The sequence below is a fragment of the Conger conger genome, chromosome 2, assembly GCF_963514075.1.
Source record: "Conger conger chromosome 2, fConCon1.1, whole genome shotgun sequence".
Lineage (NCBI taxonomy): Eukaryota > Metazoa > Chordata > Actinopteri > Anguilliformes > Congridae > Conger > Conger conger.
The window spans coordinates 47,678,158-47,706,053 of NC_083761.1; the positions used below are offsets into that span (position 1 = coordinate 47,678,158).

The following is a 27,896-nucleotide window of genomic DNA, read 5'->3' on the forward strand; positions in this document are numbered from 1 at the left end:
GTTAAATATTTAGATATTAAAATGTTTCAAGTTGCAATTCAGTCATCAACCAGTCCACACAGGCATCTCATTTCATATGCAAATTAAATCAACAAGGACATATTGAGAGCATTGATTGTCTGTTTAGGGCGGCATGGAATCTACATAACCTTGCTGGAGAAAGGTGACTGGGCTTCACAAAGCCTGAGTCTTATCCAGTCAATAGAAAAACAAATGGTCAAGAAATTAATCAACTGAAGATAATGTAGCATGTAGAGAGCTACGAGTGCAGTGTTTATTATAATTATCATTATAATTGTTCCAAAAAGAATATTATTGGTCAATGTATTGCAAACCAGGAAATGAGATGTAGTGTAGTGTAGAAGAGATGGAGATCAGGAGGAGTCTGTGTTTCTCACATGCACACAGTGATGAGTCACAGGAAGTGATGAGTCCCAAAAGATCACCTCAGTCACAGGGATGGGCCCGTAGTCAACTCTGAAATTCCAGCAGTTCTCCTCCATGTGTAAGATGCAGGGAATCAGTGCCATTGCTCTAAAGCGAGGGAGAAAACAGCAAAGCAGCTAAAATCACAGTAGTCCCCGTCAAAATTGCATTGTGAAGACACTCAGTCCTTCCTGGGTTTGTTGGTTCCCTTTAGACAAGCCTGTTCACCTTTCGACGTGTCTATACAGGAGTGTAGCTCGGTCAGCATTTCATATAGGCCTCACTTGTCTCTGAGGGGTCAGCGGTCAGCGTTCATTCTCCGCAGCTTGGCCGGGAGGTTGTCCTCGGGCCTTCCTCCCGCCTGAGGGGCGGTGGGGGCGGGGGCGGGGACGGGGGCCGGTTTGAGGTGCTGCAGGTCCCCGGTGGACTGGGTCAGGGGCTCCGAGCTCAGCTTGAGGGCCCGGAGCTGCAGCCGCTCCTCGGCGGCGTCGCCCTGGCCGGGGACGGAGCTCATGCGGTGCAGCTTCAGCGGCAGGTCCCCCGTGCTGGAGGCCCGCTCCGAGACCTGCACGCCCGTCTTCAGCACCTTGCGCTGGAGGTCCTCTTTCCCCGAGCTCATCCGCTGCAGCTTGCTGGGCAGCCTCCCTGCCTGCTCCTCGATGGTGTCGATACAGTCCACCGAGAACACCCGCTCCCGCCGGCCGCGGGCCTCCGCCAGCATGGGCGTGGCCGCAGGGGAGGGCAGGGAGGTCTTCTCCTCGTGCTCCTTCACGCTGTAGAGCGGCGTGGGCACCTCGAAGGTGCTGTGGAACTGGGAGTAGTCCACCCGGAAGAAGCCCTCCTCCAGAGACATAACGGGCAGGAAGCGGTGGCCCCACAGGACCTCGTCCTCGGTGTAGGACGTCCGAGCCTGGCATGTCATTCCTGAGAGAGGAGGAATGGGGAGAGGGAGTTAGAAGGGAAAATATCCAATGAGTAAACCAATAAACAACAGCCATATGTTTTAGGGCCAGTACCCACAATATTTTTGTGTACCTATTCTTGTGCACAAGGGGCAGTCTGTAGCCTAGTGGTTAAGATACATGACTGGGACCTGGAAAGGTTGCTGGTTCAAGCCTCGGTGTAGCCACGATGAGATCCATGCAGCTGCTGGTCCCTTGTGCAAGGCCCTTAACCCCACATTGCTAGAGGGGGGATTGTCCCCTGCTTAATCCAATCAACTGTAAGTCACTTTGGATGAAAGCATCAGCTAAATAACTGTAATGTCATGCACATAAAAAATCCAACTGGACAAATGTTTATCAATGAAGGCACTGTGTTGTCATATGCTATAGACCAGTGTTTCTACACCCTGGTCATGGGGTATTCTGCTTTTTGTTCCAACCATAATTACAAGGTTTGTATTGTAATGAGCTGCTAATTCCTTCTAATTAGACACTTTTACAGTCTATTGAAGTCTAATATACGATTTTCCCTCTTAAAGTCACATTATGCCAGAAATAGCTATGCACGTTCTGCACTAGGGTCTTTCAGCGCACTTATCCCTGGTTATGGGTATGCACTTTGTTGTACGTCGCTCTGGATAAGAGCGTCTGCCAAATGCCAATAATGTAATGTAATGTGTGCTGTGTGTTCTACATGGCAAAAAACGCCATGAAATTGATTCAATTACAAACTGACTGGTGAAATCAGTTGAAACCCATTTCCTGTGGGTGGAAATAGAACCATTTGTGTTAAATGAATGAATTGAATGAAATGAATTCACTGACAGAAAATGGCAGCAAGCCAAACCCGCATTGTGTTCAAAAAAGTTTAACCACACAATTATGGTAGAACCTAAACATGTTTTCAACAACTTTACTGATCAAGTGATTGGCTTGACATAAATGTACATACTCAAATCCGAGAACCACTGGTGCCATACTGTCCACAAAAAAAGCTGCACTGTGGTTAATCAAAAATGCTGAAACATAATGCAGAATAAACAAACTGCAGAATCTGATGGACATCCATTGTGTTGACATACACTTCTGCCTATGTGCATCTGTGCATATGGACCCTCACTATTCTGTAGAAGAAAGCAAACATCCAACTACATGCCAGTCAATCAACTTACAGAACTAGTCTCCTAAACTTTAGGACTTTAGGACCTAAAGGAACCTGACCCTGGTTCACAGGGCTGCACTCATTCAGCCAAGAATGATTTATGTGTCATAATGTGCTACTCTGAGCCACAGTCAGCACTGGCACAATTTTGAACTGTAGGGCATACCCCAACCAGATATTATTCCAACTGCTTCTCTGCTGTTCTCTTTACAATGGAACTGAATAAAAACATAAAGCATAACCCCTTTTCTATCTTTCATTGAAATGTTGAAATGAGAAAGTATTTTATATTCCCCTGCTTTATATATTCCTCAACTTTTTGTGAAGTCTTCTGCTTCTGGAAAACACGATGTACTGTGTGTAATGCACGGCCCTGGACAAAATGCAATTCATAGATACAACATTAGCCTGAGAACTATCCAGGGAAAGATTTGTCTTTTGAAAGAGTTTGTGGTAAATTTAAGATGGCAACCCACCAGTCAATGTCCAATCTAACAGGGAACCACAAAGCCTTGATATGCATTGTCTTCAGAATCGGTTGTCTGTGATTATCTGGTCTGTCTTTCTTGTCTCCTGTAATGTAAAGTTCTTGCTACACTTCCTCTCTTGCTCTCAAACCAAAAGAGCTATCGAGAGTTGCCTGCAATCGGTTTTCATCCAGTCAACCTCAAAAACAAGCAAGCGGACTGGCGGTAAGCTGACTACTCTAGCCAATTAAGCGTCCTATTTACTGTGCCTGGCGCCTCTCCAGCTCTGCATCAGTGTGGGATAATTATTACGGCTATGTTTCTTGTGGCGCCAGCGCTCCACTCCGCCATTGATTGTGAGAACTACTGACACCTCTTCTTCTCAGAGATCTTTACTGTCGATTTCTGACCCACCTACTCGTAGCGAGCAAGGTGCCACCTGTGGAGCACAGCACATTTTCACCTTCACCGTGCTGCTTGGTTGCTCTTTGTCCAAGAAACTTTGATTAGGTCAATCCAGAAAAGGCCAGAATGTTCCTGCCTCCTCACAGGCTCATTAACATCCAGTGTAAAAAGATAATCCCGATTTACTGCTAATGGGATATTTTTATATTTTTTCAATATTTTATTTAAATCGGAGTGACATCATTTATCCAGAAAATGCATTTTTAAAACATTTCACAGCATTTTCTGTTAGTACTGTTGCTATTGAATGTACTATCGCTTTGCATCAGTGTAAATATGGCCGAGAATTCAATTAAATTCAACTTTGTTTATATCACTAGTCAAGAATAGAACAGGAAACAGGACAAATTTAGACAATGCTCATACTGTTGTACAGCAATCAATTAGGCATTTAGGATAGGACATTTTGTCATGTAATTTTTATGTGCCTTAATTATGTTGACTGTTCCCATTCATATTTTCTGTTCTATTGGGTCAGTGTTCTCAAACAAAGTGTGGACAGTGTATGTATGATTCAATCCAACCACAATTGCAAACTCAGCATTTAAACAAGCTGTTTATTTAGTCAGGAAGTTTTCATGTTTTGAGGTATCTTAACATATCTGACATCTCACACTATGTCAGAAATAGCTATGCATGCTATGAAGAATAAAAGTTCCATGTTGTGCTTTTTGTGCTATATTGCAAATGTTTACATAAAAAGTGAAAAAATGTTGACCGGTCAATTAAAACTGACCAGTTAACACCTGTGAACTGAGCAACCTATTTGGTAGATAATTAAAAATTGAAAGACAAAGATTGTGTTAACAAGTTTAAAGAAAAAAAGGACGTCATTGATGTTAAGTTTAAAATTTACAATATTCAATGTGCTTTAATGGAAACTTTTGTTTAAAATTGCAATAAATCAGTTGGAGTATGAATTGCTCTGATGAAACTTTATTTTTCAGTGGCCCCCAAAAATGTGAAAAGACAAACCTAAAAGACTTAAAGGGAAATCCCTTCCTATTGTTGAAAACTGTGTTTATAGTCCTTAAATTCTGGTTTCAAAATATGACGGGCCATCACTCTGTACCAAAATATTGCACAGCTATACAATAATTCAAGCTCATTGCTTATGAAATGGTTCTAATTGCCACAGCCAATGGCGTGGGGGCCTATTCTGATTGTTCGCGTGTAGCTGCCCAAATTGCACTCCAGACAAGCTATCAGTAAAACTCTGTATACTATTGCTTATTATCTAAGGGAAGACTACATATCTAGTTATAAAACAATACCAGTTCGTTATCAGTAGCAACAAGCAAATTAGCCATAGTTAGCTTGATGAATTTACAAATATCCACCTAGCAAGTTGCAGTTGCATCGTTTTTGGCACACTATCATATCGTAGTTATATACCCAGCTAGTTCCATAGCCAAATAATTTGCTTGCTTATAATATAGTTGGTTAGCTAAAGTGAAAACTTTAGACAAAATATATAAATAGTGTTGTGCAGCACACTAAAGTCAACATTTCATAAAGTCACCTGTTCGGCGAACATTTTCTTACTAGAACACTACGAGAAGACGGCAGGCTCTGTCACGTTTGTCACTGTCAACTTTCCAAAAAAGTGCATGTTGTGGTTTGAGGGTGTTTGTTGCTGCAGTTCCTCTCTTGACCATTAGGAGTCCGAAATGACCGATTGTACCTTTAATAAAGAAAATTAATAAAGGCAGAAAACGTATTATTTCACGCACATAATCATAAGGCCTGATGATGGGTGTTATTTGTAATGTTTAAAGAAAGAGTTCCCTTTGGCTGTGCGAGGCCAGATTGCCTTTACAGAAAACATTTGTTCAAGATCAACCTGAACACCCAACATGTGAACGATACACATGTTCCACTACATTCCGACATGACTCTCCATTTAAAGAACTGTTATTTCATCTCTGATATCATACCAATCCACTGTCTTTCCTTTTGCTCTACAAATACCTTTTTTATCTGTTTTTCCCCAGAAGGGTTGTGTCCTTGGCCAAAATACATATTAGATATTGCAATAAGTCAACAAGATTGAGGTTCCTCCGTGGTTTGAGCTCAATCATGGATTCTATTTGACACTCCCATTCCTTGCAAAATGATTTCCTTGACCTTTCTACTGGTGTCTCTGGGCTTAGAAATCAATAAGCACTTAAGACTCCGCAAAACAGATGTTATCCACCTACATTCTCCTCCACAACTAAGGGTTTTACAGGATGGCTGTTTTGTCAGGCTGCTGATGTCATGGCGGGTGTCACTGTGGAGGTGTAAAAATTCCCTTAGGAGTCATGCCGGTGTGGGGTCTCGCTTAGTCATTAACATTTTTAACAGAACTGGACTAGCGTTCAAGCCCCAGTCTAGCCACAATTAGATCAGTGCAGATGCTAGACCTTTGAGCAAGGCTTTAACCCCACAATGATGTCAAAGAACCAGCAGCAACCACGGCTGACTGTTAAATCGCGCAGTATATTCCATTCAAGATGTATTCCAACCGCTAAATATGCAAATATCTAGGCTGTTAACAACTATTAATTGACCATCTGTTAATTTAATGAATCTGCCATCTATAGGCTACCGCTAATGTCGCTACTGCTGTTCTTGCGTTATAAACAGCTACAGATTACTTCCAGATTTTTTAATGATATATTATATCATTAAAAAATTATGTGTTCTTGAATAAGTTGGCCACCAAGTCTATGTTCATTCATACTGAATGATACATACAGATAGGAGACCGACTGCCATTTGTTCACAAAATTCCATAGGCTACAAGTTGATGCAGACGTAGACTAGCTTTGTTTATGATAACATGATTAGCAATAGCATTTCGCCGAGCTAGATCGTTTTTGTGCCGAATGTGAATTTGACAGGGAACGCGCATTCTGCGTCATTTTTTGATTCAGTCTCTAAAAAAGACATACAGAGAAGCCCCATGCCATGGTCAGAAGTGTAATCTCATGTGCTTTTGAACCAAGCCTCCACCAGCCTCCACTTAATGCGCACCAAGGAAAATAATTGTACTCCGGTGAACATGGTGAAAGACGGTGACATTTCAGGCATATGGTCTATTATTTAATGATGCTACCCATTCTTTTTTGCTCACAGTGAAATTATGGATTGGATGTACCCAGCTTTATGACCAGCTTGATCAGCTCAATTTTCATGCTGGTCACACTGGCATAGCTGGATTTTACAGCAGGGCCTCCATTTAATCCCTAGCCTACATGTTCCGGGTCACCCCCAGAGTCTTCAAGATAGCTTATGGGCTCTTCACTCGTCAAGCCAAAGGACATAATATAGCCCGTGTATAATGCATAAACATGTTTAATGCGACTTCCAATTTTCTGCCATTGATAAGGAGCACACTGACAGCTCAGCTTGCAACATCATATTAATTCAGTTAAACACTGGTCCTGGTGGCAGTACATAAACAACCCTGACCCAGGTCTTGCGACTGTGGGAGGAAACTTGAGTACCCAGAGGAAACCCACAAGGACACGGTGACAACATTCAGTTTCCACACTATCCCTTGCTGAGACTCAAACCCACTGCATCGCCAGTTTGAGTCCATGAAAGTAAAACAGCAATGTGAATGGTATTGTTTTTAAACTGTCTGCACATACACAAGCATGTTGCCCAGAAGGCAGTGACTTACATGGCTCCTCTCCTCAGCCTCTTCCTGAACTCTATGGCTAACAGCCACCCATCTCCCCATAATAACATTATCACTACCACACAGGCAGCATGCCTCCCGGTCTAAACCCATAATGCTGCAAGGGGTCCCCTCACAAAACAATGATGGAGAGTAGGACATAGATTGCAGGAGGGAGCATCGGTTTACATAAACACATGGCCATGGGTGACATCCTGTCTACAATGCAGATTTTTCTCATTTATGTGAGCAACCGTGTGTCCCCTTTCAGGAAGAGGAAATGAAACTCAGTATTTAGCCATGCTGCGCTTCTGAGATTTTTATACAGTCAGTGCTGTCAATTATGTCTTAAATAAGAAATGTTTTCTTTACTATAAAGAGACAGTTATGTGTGGTAATCCGGTTACATTCCATGACATATCTTCTGTCTCCAATAATCTAAGAACAGCAGGAGAATGAGAGAGATGAGTGCAAAATAATTTAATCTAGTAGTTCAGCCATTGTAATATGACAAACAGGGGTGGGCAGTATTTGAAATACACATTTAAATTATGTTTGCACATGTGTAATTTGCATCTGGAAGGAAATCTGAAATTGGGGAGCCTTTTATCAATCCTTGTCAATGTCTGTCACCTTCTCTTTGTCACAATAATCCAACATACAAAACTTCAAATAAAAGTAGTTAATTTGCGAATGTACTCATGACAAATTGATTTGTCTAGGATTTAACTATGTAAAGGGTGAATTAGAATTATATCTAAGACAGTTTAATTAGGTATTAGGTTCAATGTTTTCTTGTTGAAGTTTCTTGCTGCTTCTGTCCTAGTCAGGGATACAAAGCTGAATCTTTGTCCATTTTGCCTGGACAAAAATAAATGTTTCTGTGTACTTGCATGCAGCTACTTCAAGTAGTCTTTGTCGGCCCCCTTGAAGAATACTTTCCGCTGAAACACTGGGGTTCAGGAGTTGGCACATTTCCTGATTTATTTTTGCTAAATGAGTTGAGTTTAATACAAAAGTATTTTAGCTTTGGTATTATTACAATGGTAATGGTACCTTTCAATTGGAAGAGAAGAATTTCAGGGTTAGAACACTTGTTATTTGCTTTTTCTCTTAACTTTTTTTTATGTCAGTATTTTCCAGTGTTAATGTAGCAGTCAGATTGCATAATATCAGCTAATTGTGCTGATTTATGCAGTTCATGTACCTGTTGTTAACAGCTGGATATTGAGCTAAATACCAAAAGATTTTCAAATGCTTTGAAAGCTTGAGATGGTGTTTATGACATTTAATTCCTCTTTTCTGGCTGTGTATTAAGTTCTGTACTGTCCCAGGAGGCGCATCTAGCTAAAGCACTGGTCACAGCACAGTTTCTTTCAGTTTAAAATCCTGCCCTGATTATACTGATTCAGACCACACATCATAGAAAATCCATAGCAGTGGCATCTCGTGAGCTCAAAATTGGAGGGGCATGAAACTTTCCTTTAAACTAAGAATTGATCTCAACCTGTTTTCTTTCCTTTTCATTGATTAACAATTGTGCCAATGATCTGACTAATTAATCGTAAATGAACACGTAGCTTCTTCACATCGTGTTAAATGATAAATACAATTTTGAAACATCAATTTTAATCACTAAACAGTGACATCCCCTGATTTTCGTTGAGTATCGATACAAGGATTCATTCACAAAATAACCATCAGATATAGCCAACTCTCCCCAATTAGGCAGTTTAGTAGTCTAAGCCTTTATGCAATTATTTGTATTTTCATTACGAAATTGTGCACATTTTATCATCATCATTTGCGGACTCATGTAGACTTATTTCTCCGCACTCATTAAAATAAATGGAAAAGATCTGCAATGCATAGATTGCAAACAATCTTTAAGCGCAGGTTTTGTGATTGCTGGCTATTCTGAAAGCTAAAGCAGTAGATAACAGAGTAGAGTAGCTATTTTTTGATAAGTCTAGGCTAGGCTACTTAGTGATTGAAACGGATTTGTAACAGATACATTGGACTTATTATTTAATGCGAAGAAGCTGTGTGAATTTATTAGTCCTATAATTGGCTTGTTAATCAAGAGAAATGAATGAAAATGGGTTGAGATTAATTATTAGTTTAAAGGAAAGTTTTGGGTCCCACCAATTTTGAGCTCACGTGATGTCACTTAGGAGGGAGTGTTTCCCATCTCACAATTTAGAGTGAACAGAAGCTTCAGTTGGATATATGCAAGAATACATGCTTCAAGAAACACAGAGGTTTCTGCAATGAGATGGGCCAACAAACACAATTATGCTTACACAATGACTATGCTTATGGTTACTGTAATAACCATAATAACCATGCTAACTATAATAATCATGACGTTGGTTGCTGTAATAATCATAATAACCACAATAACCATGATTATGGTTATTGTAATAACCACAATAGCCACAATAACCATGATTTTGGTTTTTGTAATAACCATAATAGCCATAATAACCATGATTATGGATAGTGTGCTCGCTACCTAAACAACAGCAGAAAAGGAAGTAGTATTAATCCATTGCATTGCTTGGGTCTAATATGTTTTTTTTTTTTTTAAACTGAGCTCAGTGTGCAGCTGTAAATGTGAAAAAGTCTGTATTTGTCCTTTTTTCGTGACTTGCAGGGAGGCTGTGGGAGGCCTCACCATCGCACTTTGCAACAGACCTCCAGCTGACTAACAGCATCCCATTAGGCATTTCTGAGGCACAGTGGTGAAAAGAAGAAGAATGTAAATAAAAATTAATAACACGAACAGGCTCCTCTTACCTGTGGTCTCAACTATGCCCTCCAGGATGACGACGATTTCAAACTGCTCATTCATGAGGGAGCGCTGGGACAACTCAAAGAAGGGGCTCTTGGGATTGATCTCATGGCAGATAGTGAGTGGAGACACCAGGAAGAGCTGGTCTGCCCCGGTCCCAAAGCCCACATCCAATTCACACTGATCCAGGGGTAGAAACTCTCCTTCTGGGGTCTGCCGTGACTGGAAACAACAAGGTTAATTCCACACTGTGAGAATGAACCTAGACATCTCTTTGTGGACAAGGCCAACATGTGTTCCCCATCTTTATAAACACAGGTTCTCTTCTAACCTAAAGAATCAACTAGAATTTGACTCTATTTAGTGGAACAAATGGCTTGTTTGACTGGGCAGCTGCAGATTCTACTACTGAAAAAAAAGAAATTACAAAAGAAGCACGCAAGACAAATTGCACAGTGAGCATTATCAAGAGCAACATCTATTCAAAGAGTTCCCTTGTGGAATTATTGAATGTGCTGAATCAAAGATCAAATATAATGAAAATGTCAATTTCCAAATTGTACTTTCATCACAAGATGAATGATGGCAAAACGCCGATGATTTTGCTATCCTTGGCTAATGGAAATTGGAAAGTAACAAAAAAGCGCTGCTTTCAAATAATTCTGTTGGATTGATACCATGCAAGCAAAGGGAAGTATGTTCAACAACACTTCAGACAGTGGGTGTAAATGTGGGAGAGAACATTTTAAACTTCAGAGTGCAAGCATGTATTTGAATATTTATAAAACACCTACTTCCTGAATAAGTACTATCAGAGGCTGAAATGTCCTTAGTCATCTGCTTCTGGCCTTTCTCTGGTATCTTAATGGCCATGTGTGGGCCTTACCGCCTTAAACCCAACAAAGCATGTGACATCACAAACACTGCTGATCGTTTAACCTAGCAAGCCAATAAACCCAAATTTCATGGAAATATTCATGGAGAATATAATAAAGTTTTTTGTGTGGTTTTCAATGTGATGGTGCCATTATGGCAACGTGCAACTTATTTATAATAATCCAGAAATGTTCCTGAAATTATTCATGATTAAAAGCAATACAAAAAAATCTTTCTAAATATATAAATGAACAGCTATAATTCAGCTGATTTTTAAAACGTTTTACTTGACTGAAATGTATGCAATGAAATGGAATGTTTCTATTACTATAATCCATTTTGAGAAGGCACTTGATTGGCTCAGTAAGTGGTTCACCGTCAGTTTATGCCAGGAATTTGACTGCAGCTAAATATGACAGTCTTCAGCAACACAACACAGGGTTCCTTGGGTTATACTGCATTAGTGTCCTCTTGCTCAGCTATCCTGAACTTTTTACTTCTGATTCACCAAAGGCTATTTGGTGAATGCACCATATTAACCAAAACTGTTTCCCTGTGTAATTTAATATGCTCCACTTTATGAACACCTTCAACCATAACTTAAAATGAGAAAGATGGCTCTTAGCTGGCATTCTGCTTCTTAAACATACATCCTGGATTGTTAACAACATGAACTCTGCAGAACAGCATGTCACATATCACTATTTGTGTTTTGATTCATATTTTCAGTCGTGACCCTATATAGGTGACATCAGAGCTCTGGTGGTCATGCAGCACAGGAGGCATGGTCTCACTGACTGAGAGACCTGCCCCAAATCCCCAGCAAGATCACAGACACAGATACTCAGATGCACTTTCCTGGCAGCATTCACGGAAAGAAGGGTGCCACATTTCACAGGCACTGCGGTGACACCTCTTTTGCTGCAGAATGCAAAACATCTCAATCATTTTGGCAAAGGATGAACTTAAGTAATGCCGTAAAAAAAGACTGAGCATAATTCTGGAAGACTGTACTGAGGACTAATTCTAAGTGGCTAGTGCTCAGACAGAACCTGACAGAGTGTACTGGAGCAAGAGCATTTAACTTCTCAGACAAATATGTTGAATGGTGATTTCAATGTCAGTGGAATGGATCTCTGCCTCCCTACTTCATTGGGCCATCTCATAGTGATATTCAAACAGGCTGCTTGTAATCTGCAGGGATCCAGTGAGAGAAGCACTATAGAGTGACATGGTTACTCATTTTTCTCGAGGACACACACACCACAACAATTAAAGCATAATTATTGCACTGCTCTGAATATCAGTCTTAGGTAAGTTATGTTAAAGCATGTCAAATCAAAATCTTTGACGTTTGTCCACAGCCACAATTTCCTGCCTTCAGCATTGTTGCAGTATGTTTCCCTCAATGGGGAAATTTGATTCTATGTTGAATAATGAGAAAGATATTTATGTAACTGGATTTGCAAAAGTACAGTTTAAAAACAAAGAAACACAAATAATGTTTCCATTTTAATCTGGTTTCCTCAGATTGCTAAATGAGGGTGAAAGACCTATAATATAGACAGTGTATCACTGAGGATTGCCGGAGTGATTGGAGGAGGGGGTTATTCTTCCAGATGTGGAGTTATTCTTGCTCTGCTCAAGGGAAGGTAGCCAGCTGTCTGCCCTGCAGACGATTCCTCCCTAGATTTTTGCTGAGAATCCAATGAACCGGAAGACTAATTAGAGTGAGGGTTGGTGGTGTGTACCACTGGAAATGGAAGCATTTTCTTCATAAGCAGATCCCTGCTTGGTTTTGAATCCTTTGAGCTCTGCAATTTAAGGCATAGGTATGCCTAATCTGACACAAGGCATTTTGTTTCACTGCCCAATGAGCAACCCATTTTAATTGACTGAAACATGGATAAATACACGGGGGAGGGTGGTGTTTTGAGTAAAGGTTTGGTTTGGGCTTATATTAGCTATATTGTGTTTTTTTTTTTTTTTTTTTACAAACATTTAGGGCTATAAAGAATAACAAGAGAAAGCTGAGATAGCATTTGGACAAGAACCCTTTTGGGTAAATCGTGTCGAGGACATCCTGACAGTGTGCTGTCTAAAGGCTGTAAAATGCTATTTATACTGGACAACAATGGTGCATTCACGTGGTAGCAGTATGCAGTGAGAAAACATTGATGTGCTGATGTAACATTGAGTACCGCACTCCACAACCCCCAACGGAAACTCCTATCAAAAGCTATATTTGCAGTCATGCCATTGGTAGTGGAGGGACAAACTGGGTGTTGTTTTGGGAGCAACATGGACTTTTGTTGTCCCTACTGTCTTCTTTTGCACCACAGGTAAATTAATTAAATGCCAAGTGGTCTCCTTCCTTTCCCCATACATGCTTGTACAGTACCAAACACCTTTCAAAAATAATACAACTATCCCACCATATCACCATAGCAACATTTACTGTCTTTTTTTTTAAGCTTACTGCTGCAGTCATCATTCATTCCGCACGGTATTAGGTTTTAACCGTCAAAATGGCTCATTCCATTGCACAAACCTCCTCTGTGTCTCCTGAAGCATGTATTCATGCATATACGCAGCTTCTTTTCACTCTACAGTCCTAAATGTGTTCTAAGTATCCTTAATTGTTTCTCTCAAAGACAAGAGGAAACCGACAGCCATAAACTGCACGGTCCCCATGGAAGAGTCTCAGTGTGTGATTAATGTGATATCTCTCTATACATTCCCACACCCGTCTACCTGTCTCTGCGAGCCAAGCTGCAGGGCTATTTACTGGGCGAGAATCATTTACTGTAGGCAGGGGTATAAAGTAAATGTGCACATCCAGCACTCAACATACCACTCTGCTGACCCTCACCTAGCCAGGAGTGATTCATGGGGACCACGTACCATTTTATTTTTACTTACATGGTGTGCCAGGGTGCACGGGACTGACTGTTCTTTCCTTTATTTGCAGTTTGACTCAAGACAGGAAGAACGAGATGAACCCTCTGCAAAAATGGTGGTTTACCCTTTTGGAAAAGACAAAAAGATTCCCCTTCATCAAAAAGCCATTATGGTTTGCCAGTGAAGAGATGATCATGGCTAACAAATGGAAGTCCAAGGCACCAAGGAATTAAAAGCCCTTATTTCAACATGGCAAGAATAGAAAACGCACTGAACCAAGGCTTGCAGCCTCACATGGCCTCGAGCCAATACTGTGTCTCAACACCTGGCTGTGTTAAGAGTGCAGTACTGATTAGCGGCATTCACATTCCACCTTCTTACCTTATGAATATCAAATAATTACTTCTTAGATCCTGACATAACACTTGCAATTCAATGTATGACTCCTTATGTACCCAGGGTATAACAACAGGTACATCTGGCATTCAAAAACCACAGCCTCCAAATGACAAGGTAGGCTCTCTATCTGTTAGGCTACATAACTGCACAGGTATTAAAGGAATAAAAGCTTTACAAGACTCTTCTCCTGGTAGTTGTCACCTACAGTGCAATAATGTTTGGGACAAAGACCTATCATTTACTTATTTTAGGGCACCACAATGTTATGGAAATGAAAGTAGTCATGTTTAGTATTTTGTTGCATATCCTTTGCATGTCATGACTTCCTAAAGTCTGTGACCCATCAACGTCATCAGAGTCTGGATATTTTACTTTCAGGTTGTCCTACAAGTGATAAAAAACCTTCTTCTGTATTTTTCTTTTATGTGAACCTATTTTAAAACATATATTCACATAAAATAAATATGTTAAATAAATTGTCATTGAATGTGATTTTTCCCAAGGGCTCAGAACTGGTCTATTCTCCCCCCACCAGATGAAGAGAGATGTGAGGATACAGCACATTTCTCACATTTCAATTGCTTTCCATCCTGCTATCCTGCTGAGAGCCTTTGGTCAGTGATTTCCAGCTGTCAATCATTTTCTCCCACCAATGTTACAGCAGCAAACCAAATTATATGGGTGCTGTGAAAATACAGTCATTCCATAAATGCTGATGGCCTTATGGTGAACTCGTCATTTTGCACTGAGCCATACAGTACAGTCAACTTAGGTCCCTGTTCAGACCTGACAGATTTACACACTCTTTTTGCTAAATCAAAGTTACACATTTTTCCCTGCAAGTATTCAAACTTGCCTTGAACATGTGCTTATCTTCCATATTGGGTGCTGCTTCATTGTGCTCTGAGGAAAACATAATTACGCTCAGGCTAAGCACATGCCCAAGAATGACAAAACTACTGCATGTGGAATTGCCCACTACATCTCCAGCTCTAAGCGCAGATGAATAATGGAAAACGACAGTAGTCATGAGATCAACAGATTGCTTCTGCTAATTTTCTGCAAAACATATACCATCAGTTGCTACTGTAATGCTGAGCATTATTTGAAAAGAATATAAGACTTGACATTAATGGTAAATAAAACTTGTATATGTCCATATTAGGAATTTTCAATACTTGTAGCCCATTACACAAAATGTGTACCCTCACTGTGTTAAAATATGCTGTTTATGCAATGACTTACTGTTTTAACTTACTGTTCGTTTTTTTTTTTTTATATTTGACCAATGATGAAAATGCATTATGCATCTCAGTGGACGCGTTTTGTGCTGAAATGAGGGGCACATTGATATTTCAAATAATAAAGTTGCAATCCGCCTCAGAAAATGTATTTATCTTGCTCCAATTTAAACTATATTGCTCATTTAGCATCCCAAGTGAAATTAAAAAGCTTTTCATTAAACATGCTTGGAGCTGCACAACATTGCTGGAGAACATTGGATATTCTGCCTTTTTTGTGAGTAGAATGCACACAAACGCATATTTAAATTTTGGATGTGCTTATCACTGTATAACATGGAATAAGCCTTCAAGCACTGCTTCATGCACATGTAGCTCTCATTGTGCTTAAGCACCCAACTATAAATTGCACACATATTCTTGCTTTAGGTGTGCAGTCAGAAATACTTACTTAAAGCAAACATATATAATATGACTTGACTTGAATGAACATACAGTACCTTTCATCTGTTTGATGCAGCCAAGAGCTGCACTGACTCAAAGCTCAAGACTCCCATTTATTATGGGTGTACCTGTCAGAGCCAAAGCTATGGCAATGCCTGAAGCTTTCAGCTTAGACAGCAATAAAATGAATTGGCCTGTTGGCAGATGCTGATATCTACAAAAAACTAATCTGGATAAAACTTAATGATCTTACAAAAGACAAGATTGATAGTGTTCTGACGTTTTTTTTTTTTTGTTTTTTTTTTGCTGTAGGTCCGCTTGACCTTTTCGAAGGTGCAAAGGTTCAAGGAATTTTAAATGTAATTAGTATATGATTTACATCTTAACTGCTCTGAAAAGTCCACACATTTCTATATTAGTTGAATGTTTTTTAAATAGTTTAACAGCAGACACCAACCCCAGTTGCTAACATAGAGTTATATACCTCCTCCACACTGCCGCCGCTTTTGCGAGAGAGATTTGTGTCCATAAGCGGGCGAAAGTGCTCTTGGGTGACTGAAACTTGTGGACCGGAGAAAGCAGAGCAGCACTTGGCACACCGAGCAATGCGCCTTCTCCAATTAATAAAATGAGTAGATCATATATTTGCATTAACAAACTGGTGTACAGGCCTAGCTCATAAAGGGATCACTGAGTTTATAAGCATTCGATTATGCTAATCCTAACAATTTTTGGTATGACACGATGTCATACCTATTAGCCATTTTTAAATTGGCCATGTGCCAAAAGAAAAATGACTGGACCCAGTGTTCACATCACTCAGATGTTCTCAGATGGTGCTTGTGACATGCTGTCATTTCTAAGTCACTGTGTTCCTTTATGACATGTGAGACCAGCACAAACTGGTGCCTTCACTGAACACAATCCCACCTACGGATCCAGAACTCATTTAGCAGGAGGTAGCATTGGGCTGAGGAACCATGATGATTAATTACCATTGGTCCCAGCAGAGAAACAAAAAGACAGATCAATCATTGGCTTGTTGACTTGGATTAACATCAGGCCCTCAGTGCTGTCTCCTAAGTGGCTGCTTTCACTCTACATTTGACTTCCTCAAAAGCATTTTCTGAGAGGCTTATCCTGTTAATTTCCTGTTCTTATGCATGGATAGGCCCTGGACCATGTCACAGCTAAATGTGGCTGGCTGCCCTCCAAAGCAAAACACAATCACGGAGGGCCGTTTACCACCCTGAAGGGTAATTATTTCCTCATAACTGACTAGTTCATACAGTATTATCCTGCTTATAACACGGTTAACTTGCCAAAGTAATGTAGCTATGGACAATTTATTTTTAGTTTTGAAACAGCTGTATTAATTGAAATGCAATGGGAATGGATGAAAAAAATCTTTACACAGTGTAAACGTGCCTGCTGCAACTAAAAGGCAACTGCATCATCACCAAAGAAAAGTTCACTAGGAATAGGAAATACAGCACAAGGCTATGAACCTATGAACAAATGTTAGCTTGCATAAGAGCAATTTATAGAAATTTGACGCTTTATTCCAGACTTCAGTGCCATGCAACTGAACGGAGCCCTTCCAAAATCAGCTGGCATGTCTTGTTCTTGCAGCCAGTCCCGCAAAACAACATATTAAATCCTTATGAACTTCACGCTATATGTAGTTTGCAGAGAATATCAGTGTACTGAATATATTTCAGCATCTCGGATGTTCCGTGTCTAAGCGTATTCCTCTACGCTTGCGATTCTGTCTGTTTTATGTTGTGAACTACAGACAATAAAAGTTTGAACATTTTCTCATCACTCACTTGTGTGTCTTAAATTATGCTTTTATTACTGCCTAAGTTAAAATGCTCGGTTACATTAGGTTTGGAACATCTCCCATGGTTATCTGTCCAACAATGTAAAATGTAACTCTGCAATGTAGCCTACAGCAACATTTTTGTAACCGGACTACGTGTATGAATTACAAATCCATTGTGCATGATGTTGCGCGCACTGATATTTGTTGTATATTTTAACTGTGAAGAAATCTTACACACCTGTTTGATCTGTTCTTGTTAGCAAGGTTATACGAAAATAATGCACACCCACGTGACACGTCTCGTGCAATCAGAATGCTGTATTTGCCCTAGGTGGCCAGTTATTTTTCAGTGCTGTGTGTATAAGTGATTGTAACGCTCCTAATAACATCATTAACATGTTCATATGTATGTGAAAAGTTAGTGGGACCTACAGTGCGATTTCTGTGCATTAGAAAAGAGAGAGTCCAAAAGATTTTACTTCCTTTTTTCAAGAGGGACATTCTAAGGTTGAATGTGTAATATAGAAAAGCATAGGAAGGCATTTAAAATATAAAACAGGAACTTGGAGGCCAAGCATCCATAGTCCATATTCATCACTCACTTTTCTTTCCTTCTTATGACTCCCCTTATTGTTTCCTTCCAATATCTATCTGCCCTTAGTCACTCAGTATGAGTTCACCATTGGGACAAATACACGTAGGTTGTAATTAGCATGTCAGGACACAGATACTAGAGGAAAGGTGGCTGTGCATTTTGGGAATGTCTTTCTGAATGCATTTTAATAAAGGTCACTCATAATAGCTTGAAACTAAATTCTCAGTGTGTGTGTCCTTGTGCGCCCCTTCAATAAATCATTGTCATGCCATTTCTTTCTGGCAGTCAGTACATTCAATGTGGAACACCTCTGCAGTTGAAGCATACTTAGAATATCCTCATCCTCCAGCTGTTCTTTCAAGGTGTCCTTTCTCAGGGTTGTCTGCCCTCCCTGAAGAGACCGGTGAGGGGGCAGAAGTCTCCGCAAATAGGCTATCTGCACCACAGGCAGAAGTGAAGTTTAGAAATGTGCATTATCCTGCTGCGAATTGACGGACAATTGTGAATTATGTCACGTTTCTCTCACTCAAAGTGCTTTACAGTGATGAGGGGAAACTCGCGTGAATCACCACCAATGTGGAGTACCCACCTGCAGCAAAGGCAGCCATTTTGCACCAGAACACTCAGTTAAATCAAGGAATGATTAGGCAGCAGATTGAAAGAGCCCAGTTGGGAATTTAGCCAGGACACTGGGGACCGCCTACTCTTTACGATGAGTGTTATTGCATCTTTAATAACTATGGTGAGTCAGGACCTCGGTGTAACGTCTCACATGAAAGATGAGACAATGTGTTGTCATTGCTCTCTGTGGTGGTTAAATGACCTTGCTAGATGTTGGCAATGACAAAGACAATAAGCTGAAAGACTCCCTTAAAAATAGCTGTGGAAGGTTAGCACCTCCATATGTCAAAGCAACTGGTTGTGCAGAGGGGAAACTAGGGTTGGGTAGGGGAATTGGTTAAGATTACCAAGAACCAGGACTGCAGTAAGAAACATGAATTTAAAATTTGCTTTATTAGGAACATTTTTACTTTATTCATGTGATTATCTAATCAGCCAATTGTGTGGCAGCACTGCAATTCCTACAATCATGTAGATACAGGTCAGGAGCTTCAGTTAATGTTTATCTAAAAAAATTTGATCGAAGTGACATTTTTGACTGTAGATGTTGGTGGCAGACAGAAACTTGGATTTTCACACACAACAGTCTCTATAGTTTGCAAAGAATGGTGCAAAAAACAAAAAAATCCAGTGAGCAGCAGTTCTGCAGACAGAAATGCCTTGGTAATGAGAGACGTCAGAGGAGATTGGCTAGACTGGCCAAAGCTGACAGTAAAGCAAATAACCACACATTACAACAGTGGTATGCAGAAGAGCATCTCTGAACACACAATGGATCACAACTACAAGTGGATAGACTATAGCAGTAGAAGTCCAAAAAATAAGTCTAATAAGTGCTCGGTGAGTGTAGAAGCCACAGTTCGCATAGAGCAGCTCTAGTGTGCTGTAGATCCACAGGGGTTAAAAGCATTAGCACTTTTAACACTCCTCATCATCTACCTTCAGATCAATGTCTGTCAGGACATCTCCTCCAACCCTGCTGCAGTCCTCACTTATAATTGCATCTCTCCTCTTATTAGAGAAAGGAGAAAGAACAGAAATCAATCATAGTGTCAGTGCTCATCCCTTCCTCTTAACAGCAAAAAAGCCACAGCATCCATGAGGATGGGAACAGCTTTTAGAAAGGTCCTGCCAGTAGCCAAATAATAGTGATTTTAGAATTTGGCTCATTGTTTTTTTGTAATTAGTAGGGCATTCACCATATTGGTGCAACTGACTATTGATGCGGCAGAGGCTCAGGAGGTAAGAGTGGTTGTCTGGCAGTCGGAAGTTTGCCGGATTGATTCCCCACCCTGCCTATACCGTAGGGTCCCTGAACAAGACACCTAACCCTCAATTTCTCCTGACGAGCTGTTCGGTCCCTTGCATGGCAGTCTATCGTCATGAGTGTGTGGGAATGGGTGAATGAGAGGCATTCATTGTAAAGTGCTTTGGATAAAAGCGCCATATATATACAGTCCATTTACCATTATCCGATGTATGACATTTTGTGTTCTCTTGGAATTATTCTCTGTGATCACAAAATGGCGTCTACTGGAAGGTGCACCTAACTAAAGCATCGGTCCCTGATGCAGTGGAATGGACCATCTCCAGTGCAGCTCAGCAGACACAGAGCAAAAGCAGGAGCTTCTCATGTCGTCAAGCTCTTCTGAGATGTACAACAGGGCTATCATGTAATATCTGTAATGTATGTCTTTTTTATGTTTATTAGGTATAAACTCACTGAGCGCTGTATTAGGAACACTTGTACATCTACTTAATCAGCCAATCGTGTGGCAGCAGTGCAATGCATAAAATCAAGCAAATACGGGTCGGGGGCTTCAGTTAATGTTCACATCAACCATCAGGATGGAGAAAAAATGTGATCTCAGTGATTTCGTCCGTGGCATGATTGTTGCTGCCAGACAAGCTGGTTTGAGTATTTCTGTAACTCCTAATCTCCTGAGATTTTCATGCATAACAGTCTCTAGAGTTTACTCAGAATGGTGCTAAAAACAAAAACAAAAACAAAAAAACAGTGAGCAGCAGTTCGGTGGGCAAAAACACGTTGTTAATGGGAGAGGTCAGAGGAGAAGGGCCGGACTGGTCAAAGCTGACAAGAAGGTGACAGTAACACAAATGACCACATGTTACAACAGTGGTATGCAGAAGAGCATCTCTGAACACACAACACGTTGAACCTTGAAGTAGACGGGCTACAGCAGCAGAAGACCAATACATCTAAAAAATAAATCTAAAGAATACCTAATAAATTGCTCACTGAGTGTATATTAGGTTTATTATGTATAAGAGGAACCATACACAAGCGGTTCTGCAAATGTGCTGCAAGCAGAATAACTTGGAGAAAGCACAGCACTCTCAAACTTTTGTGATTCCTTATCCACAAGTTGGGGCTCTGGTATTTGTTCACTCATTTCTTTGGAAGCATTTCAACTTCCTGTGTGTGCAATAAATAGCTGTCTTTCCAAATGTTAATGCTTTGTTCTCTTGCCCTCTCAAACAGATCTATCCCAAATTGAATCACTGCTCACCGAGGGGAGAGTGAGTGATAAATTGGGCAGATATGCTCCTAGTAATCGTACAAGGCGGGGGTTATTCCCACCACTGGGAATGTTCACATTTTCATTACTACAATCCACTAACTACAGCTCTGGCTATGTGGAGAGTATGCTTGAAATACCATACGTCACAATACTCAAAACACAGCATCAAAGATCAGAGAAGAGTGCTTAGGTCAGAAGGGCACTGTAAGTGAACATCAGAATCTGCAAATGAGCTCCATCAGCACTGTAAAATATTTTGCTGTTAAAAGCAGCTCACAGTAAGATGGCTATTCTGTGCATGGAAGCACACAGCTGCAATGATCTCAAGTTCCAGTCTGATTGATAATTCATTGTGGGTTTTACAGAATATAGACTCAGTGAGCACATTATTAGGTATTTATTTTAGACCTCTTGACCACATCTGCATGGTTTTATGCATTTAGTTGCTGCCACATGATTGGCTGGTTAAATATTTGCATTAACAAGGTGGTCTTCCTAATAAAGTTGTCACTGAGAGAAGGTCTAGAATATAAAACAGAACCAAACAAGAGGAAAGGTTTGCACATTTGCTAATATTGGCAAACCGTCACATTTTCTGCCCACCAGAGGAAACCTGTCAATTCTGTTTCATACTTCCATTAGAGGATGTTTGGTCTCACTAACATTATCTACAAAGAAGACAATTAATTATCGGTGAACAATTGCACTTTTTTGAGTACTGTTAACTTATTTATTTTATTTTTTGGTGTAGACACAGTGGGTCAGATTGCAATGTGATTAGTTGGAGGTTAAACCACAGGTTTAAACCCCTAGACCATAGAACTGCATTCATACTGGAACTGATCATCATTATTCCACAGATTTGGACAGCTGTTCCAGTTGCAATGCAGTTATTTGATTTAGGGGTTAAACCTGAGGTTTGAACTCTAGCTAAGCACACTCCTATTGACCCAGTGTGTTGTTCTTTTAGACACAGATATGAAGACCCATAATGCTCAATTTTAAGTCGTAGCATACGACTTCTGATCCTGATATTATACCTTAAATCACATTACATCAATTTCTTTGGAGAGAGTTTGTGTGGGAGTCAGGAAAAAAAATAACATTTCTGTCATCATTTTCACCCTTAATAGGCTTTGGAATTGCGAAAGGGAGTGGAATAACATGAGCCAGAAAACAGCTCCAGCAGTGGAAAGAATCAATAGCTCCACCATTGTGTCATTTGTGGTACTGCAGAGAGCACTGAATGCACCAACACAGGGTGTTCTATGCCATTTCCCATATGTCAGTTAAGGATCTTCTGGAAAAGAAACTGAGGGACAATAAACTGGAAACTTGTAAGTGAAAAGATATAACCAGCATACCAACCTAAAAATAAAGAAATTAATCTGGGTTTTTAAGTGCTAGCCATTTATCACCTGGGCTCTGACTATCGCAATTCTACCTGCTCCCTTCATTGTTGTGATTCTCTGTACTGTGAATCCTACTCATAGCAGTGATCAACTGCCATTTTTAAATTGGCAGGTGAATCAATACATTTCATCATTGCTAACAATATCTTTCTAAATTAGTCACACCTGAGTGTTAACAGGGTGGAAACTGCATCTGCATTAATGTTTTATTTGTCGGGCAAAGGTCTTTTAAGAGTGACTAAGTATTTTCCGTGCAGGTTTTTGATGGGAATGACAAATCATTCTACTGCAGAGGTGTTTGGCAGAAGTTTTGCTCAGAGTTTTTGCATAAGGCTAGTGAGTTCACAGTGTTGTGTAATATTCCAAGCACACATGAATACCATATGCATCATTCATTTGACTCATATTCATGTTCAATGTACTGTATTAATGGTGATGTCCATAATAAATAAATGCTCTAGTAGAATCAGAATTAATGACCTCTTGTTTTGACTGCAAATGTTCAGCTATTGCAAAACCAGCTCTGGGTTGACCTTGAAAGCAGTATAGTATTAATTGTTTTTTAATTCACCGAGATTAATTATATTTATAACCCTATTTGCCATAGTGCTGGGGGTGTGGAGCTGAAGGTCACTTATTGTGGTGTTAGAGAAGGCACATTCATCCCTCTCCATGGCTTTTTACCGAAGTATTTAAAGTGCACAGACAAACATTAGGGCACTGAAGCTGCATGTGCAATAATGACAGACATAGCAGATGTGTACAGTATATCTTTGTTGAATAGATACAAGGACAGCAGGAGAATTGATATGTTCAGTTTGTTTTTTGTTCCGCTGATGATTCGTTTTTCCCCCTTGATGGTTTGCATATCTTTTTGCTCATCAAAAATACCTTGTTTTACTCTATATTACTCTTACCTTAAAACAATGCAATAGCTCCATCAAGGCAGTTCATCGACTCCCTTAAATGGGAGGCTTCTATGTCACTGGCTGGTGAGTACACTGTCCTTGTTGCTAAAATTCACAGGCTTATAGCTGCAGATAGAGACGGGCATTTTCAGTATTGGGACACTAGCCTTTTAATTTTACAATTGATTTAGGTACAGTCCGCATCATCCGTGCACAGTCAGTTTAATTTTATTTCAAAGGCAATACAAATAAAATTGACGTGTTTTATTCTATAATTAGCTGCAGTGTTTTCGGCCGTGTGCCTCTCACAAATGCTGTGAGCTTGCAGCACAGCTGTTTTAATTTCCCATCCATCAACATGTTACACAGTCACGTAGCCTATGCCGCCGTTGTAAGGCAGGTCAGCCATCGGTGGAAAAGTAATTTTACAGACAGCAAGAAGGTCGGCTTTTATCTTCCAAACTTCATCTTCACTGTAGTCTGTTCCTTCTTAACCTGCCCTGTAATGATCTTGCGCAATGGTATATCTTGGCTCTTTTCTTTTTTTCTTTTTTTAAACGTTAACCGGTTTAGACGTGGCCGTTTTGTTCAAGTGTCCATTTTGGTTAACCGGTCAATCGATCAACCATACACACCCCTAGTTGCAGAGGTGCAGGCCAGCGGAAAATAAAAAGGGTTAGGGTTGGGGTTGCCACACTCTCAGGCTTTGATGCACAAAATTGCTTTATTATTTCAAAAAGTTTCATACTTGCATTAAGTGTTTTTTGTGCATTGAAGCTTGAGAGAGCCTCACATTTACAGGTATATCACAAGTTATGTTACTCCTTAGTTTTAGGACTAATACAGAAGTCTAATTCAACTGTTATTTTATTACATATGCATGTACTTTAGAATGATAGGAGATTCTGTCTCTGAGAGTCTTTAATCCAAAAGGAACACCTATAAACTCTCTTTCCCAAAACATTCTTAGACAGCAATCAGCAAAAGTTATATTTATATAACCAGCACTATTTAACAAATCTAGCTATATGTACACACTACTATCCATTTTCACATTGGGATCCTTGCATGATCCTTGCAGTTTATGCTATATTATATATTGTTTACCATATATCTGTCATTCTATTGTCAGAGGATCATACACTGGCCAAGGGAAATTACTGTCTATTGAAAGTACTCAACCAGATCATATCTATTCAATGCAATTATTGAATGCTTAAGCCCTGAATATGCAAAGCAACTCAAATATATTAAGACTATTTAATGTAAGCAATGTATGCCCAAGCACTGTCCACAATTCAATTAAGTGATCAAATAGATTTTTCTTCAGTGTATTGATCTGATCACTTGATGGAAACTCTGACTATATGTACAATCTATTCTTCCATTACCATTCCAATATAGGCACCACAATTACTACAGTGGTAAATGGCAACCTTGGATCTGTGCATATGTTCATAAGGTAAACAACACACCTATGATTCTGAGAGATACTGGTCAAAATTAGCACTTTCAGTTTAAAAAATACATTTAAATTAATTTGAGGTGTATTAATAATAATACAAATAAAAATAATTATTAGTATTAATAGTACTGGTGTTATTATTATTATTATTATTATTATTATTATTATTATTATTATAATAATAATGATAATAATAATAACAACAACAACAATACTATTGTTATTCTTCTTCTTCTTCTTCTTCTTCTTCTTCTTCTTCTTCTTATTATTATTATTATTATTATTATTATAGCCATTGTAATAGTGACCATCATAATCTTAATAGCCATTAATGTTAACACAATCAATTGGAATCTGTATTTTTATATACTTTCATACATGGTGACTGGTATAAGAGAATCAAATACAGACAAGAGCGTGTGGGTGTGTACTGTGTAGAGGTGTTCGTTCACTAAACTTAAATATAAACGTACATACAATTTTTGCATTTCCATTAGTCCAAGGGCTTTCTCTACGTTGTGTAGACTTTAAATGTCTCAAGTAAGCTATCACACATACTGAAGTTGCGGACGGGACGGGGCAGCGAGCATAATTAATTCCACTTACCTTAATAAGTTTGCATCTGATTTGTGCGGACACCATATGGCTGTTTCTCAGGTTTCCCACCCTAAACATGAGGCACAGCTTTCCGTCGCGCTGCGAGATGACTGCATCCTGGCTAAACATGAGGGTTTCCGCACGCTTCTTGGGTTGGGACATCTTGATGAACATGCAGCCAATGAGGAACGCGTCTACGATGGATCCCAAAAGAGACTGAAAGAGGAAGAGAATGATGCCTTCGGGGCACTTTTCCGTGATGTAGCGGTATCCGTATCCGATAGTGGCTTCTGTCTCAATGAAGAATAGAAAAGCGGAAGGGAAGTTGTACACATTGGCAACGCACGGAGTGTAAGACTGGTCATGGCCATGGTTCAGGTCTCCCCTGATGTAGGCGATGATCCACCACATGGAAGCCATGACCAGCCAAGCGATAGTGTATGTCAGTATGAAAATAAGTAGGTTCCATCGCCACTTCAAGTCGACCAATGTGGTGAACAAGTCTGAAATGTACCTGCTGGTCTCCCCACCAAGGTTGCCGTGTTGAACATTACAGCGACCGTTCTTCTCCACAAACCGCTGGCGCTTCTTTTTGACAGGCGCCGTGTAAGAGGTGCCCCTGTTTGTATTCACCACCTGGTAATCTTCACCAAATTTCCTTCTTAGCGCGGACATAGCTAGTCTACAACAGAGGTGAAAGAAGACACACGGCGTTCCAGATTAACAAACCTGTTATTGTTGTGGAAGACACTTATTTACTTGCACTCGTTATCCATGAGTTGCGTCATTTTAGGACAAAGGATTAGTTTATAAAGAGTGATAATGCGGAGCAATCCATTGCCTTCCTTTCAATGTAAAGATGAGTCCCTTGAAAATAAGCAGACCCCTTTATTGCCTCTTCTGTCCTTCGTCAACTTTAATTCCACACACTCTGATGCTATGGTCATTGGATGACAGTCTGTGAATTCCTGAAAAAAATATTTTAAAGCAATGAAAATGATTGTTGCCCTGTCTCTGCTATTTTTCTATATACATATATAAAAGACGAGGAAGAGATGGGACTCACAGTGTAAAGAAACATGCCATCAGGGCGAATGCCGAGCTCTATGCGAGTACACGCGAAACGGTGCACTTGCATCCCGGGCTACTATCAGATGTAAAGGGGAGGGGATTCACTGGTACTCTTCCAACCCAATCAGGAAGAAGCGAAGTCACCAAAGGGATGGAACAACAGCACCACGTTCTTCCTCTTTGTAAGCCTACACCGGCTTCATGGAGGGAGATTTCCCCCAGATTTCCCCGAGATAAGCTCTGGTTTTGTTTTACACCCGGTGGTGTGTTTTACACATGGTGATTCTCATTAGATTTCTTTTGTATGTTGAAACCATATGCATTTTAATTTATTATATTCAATTTCTGATGTATTGTAATTTGTTGTAAGAAATGCTATTTTGTTATTATGCCAAGTTGTAAATATGGTAATAAAGCATGTCCAAGAAGAGGATAAGGAACGGTTTTCCGATGTGAAGTCGGCATTTCATTTCCTGGCCACCAGTTCTTTGAAGGATTTAGGGCCACCTGCCGAGCAGGAGACGCACCTACATCTTCATTTTGCGTAAATTAATTTTATTTGCCCAGATGTCGAAAACTAGTTATACTGTAGGTTACAATGTGATAGAGCTATATCAGGGGACAACCCTATACATAAAAGCTAGGTATACAGTTCACTTCCTCAGAGAAGCACAGGTGAGAGGTTTGGGAGGTAATTTCATGGACAACAGATGGAAAATAAGCCTGGTTGCATCTTGGAGGCACAAAATGTATATATTTCAATATATATATTGAAAGATAAGTGTGAAAATGTCTTACACTTGATTCCACTGTGTCATTTCTCATTTTGAATACCTACCACATGCAAGAGAATGGAAACGCAGCTCAGAACCTGTATTTATTTTATACTTACATATTTTCATGGATGTGCACTTCGAAAGGCCCTGTACATACTTTGCTTGGAATATGTGTATATGCAAAAATACAAAGGTATACACAGTATACACAGGGTTTATTTAGTTTGTTTCTTTTTTAGTTTGGAGGTTGCTTGCAAACAGCCCAAAGAAATATAATGACTCATTCAATTTTAATTT

At 39.9% G+C, this 27,896-nt stretch overlaps 1 protein-coding gene across 1 annotated transcript; it reads right to left on the minus strand.

Moving 5' to 3' along the window:
* LOC133121577 (G protein-activated inward rectifier potassium channel 1-like) lies at window positions 1-26,824 on the minus strand. Its single transcript, XM_061230852.1, has 3 exons — window positions 25,762-26,824; window positions 9,931-10,147; window positions 1-1,350 (listed from the first exon to the last, which is right to left on the minus strand). The coding sequence occupies exons 1-3, from the start codon at window positions 26,425-26,427 to the stop codon at window positions 725-727; spliced, it is 1,509 nt and encodes a 502-aa protein (XP_061086836.1). The 5' UTR covers window positions 26,428-26,824; the 3' UTR covers window positions 1-724.
* Window positions 26,825-27,896: the final 1,072 nt, after the last annotated feature.

Bases quoted from the DNA above. Each gene is read 5' to 3' on its own strand.
- LOC133121577 (XM_061230852.1), bottom strand. From the start codon at position 26,427: ATGTCCGCGCTAAGAAGGAAATTTGGTGAAGATTACCAGGTGGTGAAT. The intron at 10,148-25,761 runs GTAAGTGGAATT...TGTTGTTTCCAG, and splicing joins TCAGATGCAAACTTATTAAG to TCACGGCAGACCCCAGAAGG. The intron at 1,351-9,930 runs GTAAGAGGAGCC...CTCCTCTCTCAG, and splicing joins GGGCATAGTTGAGACCACAG to GAATGACATGCCAGGCTCGG.